A 5000-nucleotide genomic window follows, 5' to 3' on the forward strand; every position below is an offset into this window, starting at 1 on the left:
TTCTCTGGGCTGCTGCGGTACGCCTGTGCCACATCACTCATAGGGATGGACATGTGCTGAAGAGTAGAGTTCCTGCACACACATACACACACACATACACGCGCACACACACACACACACACGCGCACACACACATATACAGAGAGAGGTCTATATTGACAGCGCTGGAGGAAGACGGGAGGAAAGACAGGAAAGAGGAGAAAGGAGGCAGGGAGACAGGCTGGGTAAGCTCTCATTATCACTCACTTCTCCAGAGCACTGGCCACATCCAGGAAGCCACTGGCTGTCACATTGTTCTTATCCCACACCAACGTCCTGAGAGAGAGAGAGAGAGAGAGAGAGAGAGAGAGAGAGAGGCAGACAGCCAGAGAGAAAGACAGAGAGTCAGAGAGAGTGAAGAGTGAGAAAGAGGAGGATCCATCAGCATTTTTCTGTTCATTTTTTGTCTCTCTTATTTTATATGTATTGCTCTGTATGTGTTCTTCTGTATTCTGAATCAGAATATTTGTTTTGCTTTGGCAGACAGAGACAGAGAGGGACAGATGTCCCTCTCAGCACCTGAGCCCTTTACTGTGGCCTGACCCTGCACTGTGGTCCAGGTGAGACAGTGTGGTGCAAGTGAGTCAGTGTGGGGCAGGTGAGTCAGTGTGGTGCAGGTGAGTCAGTGTGGTGCAGGTGAGTCAGTGTGGTGCAGGTGAGTCAGTGTGGTGCAAGTGAGACAGTGTGGGGCAGGTGAGTCAGTGTGGGGCGTAGTGCAGGTGAGACAGTGTGGTGCAGGTGAGTCAGTGTGGTCCAGGTGAGACAGTGTGGGGAAGGTGAGTCAGTGTGGTGCAGGTGAGTCAGTGTGGTGCAGGTGAGTCAGTGTGGTGCAAGTGAGACAGTGTGGGGCAGGTGAGTCAGTGTGGGGCGTAGTGCAGGTGAGACAGTGTGGTGCAGGTGAGTCAGTGTGGTCCAGGTGAGACAGTGTGGGGAAGGTGAGTCAGTGTGGTGCAGGTGAGTCAGTGTGGTGCAGGTGAGTCAGTGTGGTGCAGGTGAGTCAGTGTGGTGCAGGTGAGTCAGTGTGGTGCAGGTGAGACAGTGTGGTGCAGGTGAGTCAGTGTGGTGCAGGTGAGACAGTGCGGGGCAGGTGAGTCAGTGTGGGGCGTAGTGCAGGTGAGTCAGTGTGGGGCAGGTGAGTCAGTGTGGGGCAGGTGAGACAGTGTGGTGCAGGTGAGTCAGTGTGGGGCGTAGTGCAGGTGAGTCAGTGTGGGGCAGGTGAGTCAGTGTGGGGTGTGGTGCAAGTGAGACAGTGTGGGGCAGGTGAGACAGTGTGGTGCAGGTGAGTCAGTGTGGGGCAGGTGAGTCAGTGTGGGGCAGGTGAGTCAGTGTGGGGCGAGGTGCAGGTGAGTCAGTGTGGGGCAGGTGAGACAGTGTGGGGCGTAGTGCAGGTGAGACAGTGTTGGGTGTGGTGCAAGTGAGACAGTGTGGGGCAGGTGAGACAGTATGGGGTGTGGTGCAAGTGAGACAGTGTGGTGCAAGTGAGACAGTGTGGTGCAAGTGAGACAGTGTGGGGCAGGTGAGACAGTGTGGTGCAGGTGAGTCAGTGTGGTGCAAGTGAGACAGTGTGGGGCAGGTGAGACAGTGTGGTGCAAGTGAGACAGTGTGGTGCAGGTGAGACAGTGTGGTGCAAGTGAGACAGTGTGGGGCAGGTGAGTCAGTGTGGGGCAGGTGAGACAGTGTTGGGCGAGGTGCAGGTGAGACAGTGTTGGGCAGGTGAGACAGTGTTGGGCGAGGTGCAGGTGAGACAGTGCTGGGCGTAGTGCAGGTGAGACAGTGTTGGGCGTAGTGCAGGTGAGACAGTGTTGGGTGCAGGTGAGACAGTGTGGGGCGTAGTGCAGGTGAGACAGTGTTGGGTGCAGGTGAGACAGTGTTGGGCGTAGTGCAGGTGAGACAGTGTTGGGCGAGGTGCAGGTGAGACAGTGTAGTGCAGGTGAGACAGTGTTGGGCGTAGTGCAGGTGAGACAGTGCTGGGCGTAGTGCAGGTGAGACAGTGTTGGGCGTAGTGCAGGTGAGACAGTGTTGGGCGTAGTGCAGGTGAGACAGTGTTGGGCGAGGTGCAGGTGAGACAGTGTTGGGCGAGGTGCAGGTGAGACAGTGTTGGGCAGGTGAGACAGTGTTGGGCGTAGTGCAGGTGAGACAGTGTGGTGCAGGTGAGACAGTGTTGGGCGAGGTGCAGGTGAGACAGTGTTGGGCGAGGTGCAGGTGAGACAGTGCTGGGCGTAGTGCAGGTGAGACAGTGTTGGGCGAGGTGCAGGTGAGACAGTGTGGTGCAGGTGAGACAGTGTGGTGCAGGTGAGTCAGTGTGGGGCAGGTGAGACAGTGTTGGGCGAGGTGCAGGTGAGACAGTGTGGTGCAGGTGAGACAGTGTGGTGCAGGTGAGTCAGTGTGGGGCAGGTGAGACAGTGTGGGGCGTAGTGCAGGTGAGACAGTGTTGGGTGTGGTGCAAGTGAGACAGTGTGGGGCAGGTGAGACAGTATGGGGTGTGGTGCAAGTGAGACAGTGTGGGGCAGGTGAGACAGTGTTGGGCAGGTGAGACAGTGTTGGGCGAGGTGCAGGTGAGACAGTGTGGTGCAGGTGAGACAGTGTTGGGTGTGGTGCAAGTGAGACAGTGTGGGGCAGGTGAGACAGTGTGGTGCAGGTGAGTCAGTGTGGTGCAAGTGAGTCAGTGTGGGGCAGGTGAGACAGTGTTGGGCAGGTGAGACAGTGTTGGGCGAGGTGCAGGTGAGACAGTGTGGTGCAGGTGAGACAGTGTTGGGCGAGGTGCAGGTGAGACAGTGTGGTGCAGGTGAGTCAGTGTGGGGTGTAGTGCAGGTGAGACAGTGTAGTGCAGGTGAGACAGTGTTGGGTGCAGGTGAGACAGTGTTGGGCGTAGTGCAGGTGAGACAGTGTTGGGCGTAGTGCAGGTGAGACAGTGTTGGGCGTAGTGCAGGTGAGACAGTGTTGGGCGAGGTGCAGGTGAGACAGTGTTGGGCGAGGTGCAGGTGAGACAGTGTTGGGCAGGTGAGACAGTGTTGGGCGTAGTGCAGGTGAGACAGTGTGGGGTGTAGTGCAGGTGAGACAGTGTTGGGCGAGGTGCAGGTGAGACAGTGTGGGGTGTAGTGCAGGTGAGACAGTGTTGGGCGAGGTGCAGGTGAGACAGTGTGGTGCAGGTGAGACAGTGCTGGGTGTAGTGCAGGTGAGACAGTGTGGGGCAGGTGAGACAGTGTTGGGCGAGGTGCAGGTGAGACAGTGTTGGGCGAGGTGCAGGTGAGACAGTGTGGTGCAGGTGAGACAGTGTGGTGCAGGTGAGTCAGTGTGGGGCAGGTGAGACAGTGTGGTGCAGGTGAGACAGTGTTGGGCGAGGTGCAGGTGAGACAGTGTTGGGCGAGGTGCAGGTGAGACAGTGTGGTGCAGGTGAGACAGTGTTGGGCGAGGTGCAGGTGAGACAGTGTGGTGCAGGTGAGACAGTGTTGGGCGAGGTGCAGGTGAGACAGTGTTGGGTGCAGGTGAGACAGTGTGGGGCGTAGTGCAGGTGAGACAGTGTTGGGCGTAGTGCAGGTGAGACAGTGTGGGGCGTAGTGCAGGTGAGACAGTGTTGGGCGTAGTGCAGGTGAGACAGTGTTGGGCGTAGTGCAGGTGAGACAGTGTTGGGCGAGGTGCAGGTGAGACAGTGTTGAGCGAGGTGCAGGTGAGACAGTGTTGGGCAGGTGAGACAGTGTTGGGCGTAGTGCAGGTGAGACAGTGTGGGGTGTAGTGCAGGTGAGACAGTGTAGTGCAGGTGAGACAGTGTTGGGTGCAGGTGAGACAGTGTGGGGCGTAGTGCAGGTGAGACAGTGTTGGGCGTAGTGCAGGTGAGACAGTGTTGGGCGTAGTGCAGGTGAGACAGTGTTGGGCGTAGTGCAGGTGAGACAGTGTTGGGCGAGGTGCAGGTGAGACAGTGTTGGGCGAGGTGCAGGTGAGACAGTGTTGGGCAGGTGAGACAGTGTTGGGCGAGGTGCAGGTGAGACAGTGTTGGGCGTAGTGCAGGTGAGACAGTGTTGGGTGCAGGTGAGACAGTGCTGGGTGTAGTGCAGGTGAGACAGTGTGGGGCAGGTGAGACAGTGTTGGGCGAGGTGCAGGTGAGACAGTGTTGGGCGAGGTGCAGGTGAGACAGTGTGGGGTGTAGTGCAGGTGAGACAGTGTGGTGCAGGTGAGACAGTGTGGTGCAGGTGAGTCAGTGTAGTGCAGGTGAGACAGTGCTGGGCGTAGTGCAGGTGAGACAGTGTTGGGCGAGGTGCAGGTGAGACAGTGTGGTGCAGGTGAGTCAGTGTAGTGCAGGTGAGACAGTGTGGTGCAGGTGAGACAGTGTAGTGCAGGTGAGACAGTGTTGGGCGAGGTGCAGGTGAGACAGTGTGGGGCGAGGTGCAGGTGAGACAGTGTTGGGCGAGGTGCAGGTGAGACAGTGTGGTAAAGGTGAGTCAGTGTAGTGCAGGTGAGACAGTGTTGGGCGAGGTGCAGGTGAGTCAGTGTGGTGCAGGTGAGTCAGTGTAGTGCAGGTGAGTCAGTGTGGGGCGTAGTGCAGGTGAGACAGTGTAGTGCAGGTGAGACAGTGTTGGGCGAGGTGCAGGTGAGACAGTGTTGGGCGAGGTGCAGGTGAGACAGTGTTGGGCGAGGTGCAGGTGAGACAGTGTTGGGCGTAGTGCAGGTGAGACAGTGTAGTGCAGGTGAGACAGTGTTGGGCGAGGTGCAAGTGAGACAGTGTTGGGCGAGGTGCAGGTGTCCTGAGCACCTGAGCTTGGTGTTGATGAGCAGGGCCTTGGCCAGCATTTTGGCACCCGTGTCTCCAATGAGGTTGCCGCTGATGTCGATCTTGGTGAGGCTGGCGTTGCTACCCAAGCTGTTGATGAGGATGGTGGTGCCCGTCTTCAGCTTGGAGTCACTCACAGACAGGGACTCCAAAGGCTAGGATCACAGACACACACACTCCCAGCTGCACTCTCTAA

At 57.8% G+C, this 5000-nt stretch overlaps 1 protein-coding gene across 1 annotated transcript in view; it reads right to left on the reverse strand.

Moving 5' to 3' along the window:
• Positions 1-5000, reverse strand: part of carmil2 (capping protein regulator and myosin 1 linker 2) — a 47365-nt gene that overhangs the window by 20266 nt on the left and 22099 nt on the right. The window contains exons 21-23 of the mRNA XM_036544593.1: positions 4787-4959; positions 247-315; positions 1-72 (exon numbers count right to left, since the gene is read on the reverse strand). The exon at positions 1-72 is cut by the window's left edge and continues 22 nt beyond it. Of these exons, the coding sequence (XP_036400486.1) occupies positions 1-72; positions 247-315; positions 4787-4959 (314 nt within the window). The remainder of the gene's footprint in view (positions 73-246; positions 316-4786; positions 4960-5000) is intronic.

The sequence above is a fragment of the Megalops cyprinoides genome, chromosome 13, assembly GCF_013368585.1.
Source record: "Megalops cyprinoides isolate fMegCyp1 chromosome 13, fMegCyp1.pri, whole genome shotgun sequence".
In the NCBI taxonomy this organism is placed as follows: Eukaryota; Metazoa; Chordata; class Actinopteri; order Elopiformes; family Megalopidae; genus Megalops; species Megalops cyprinoides.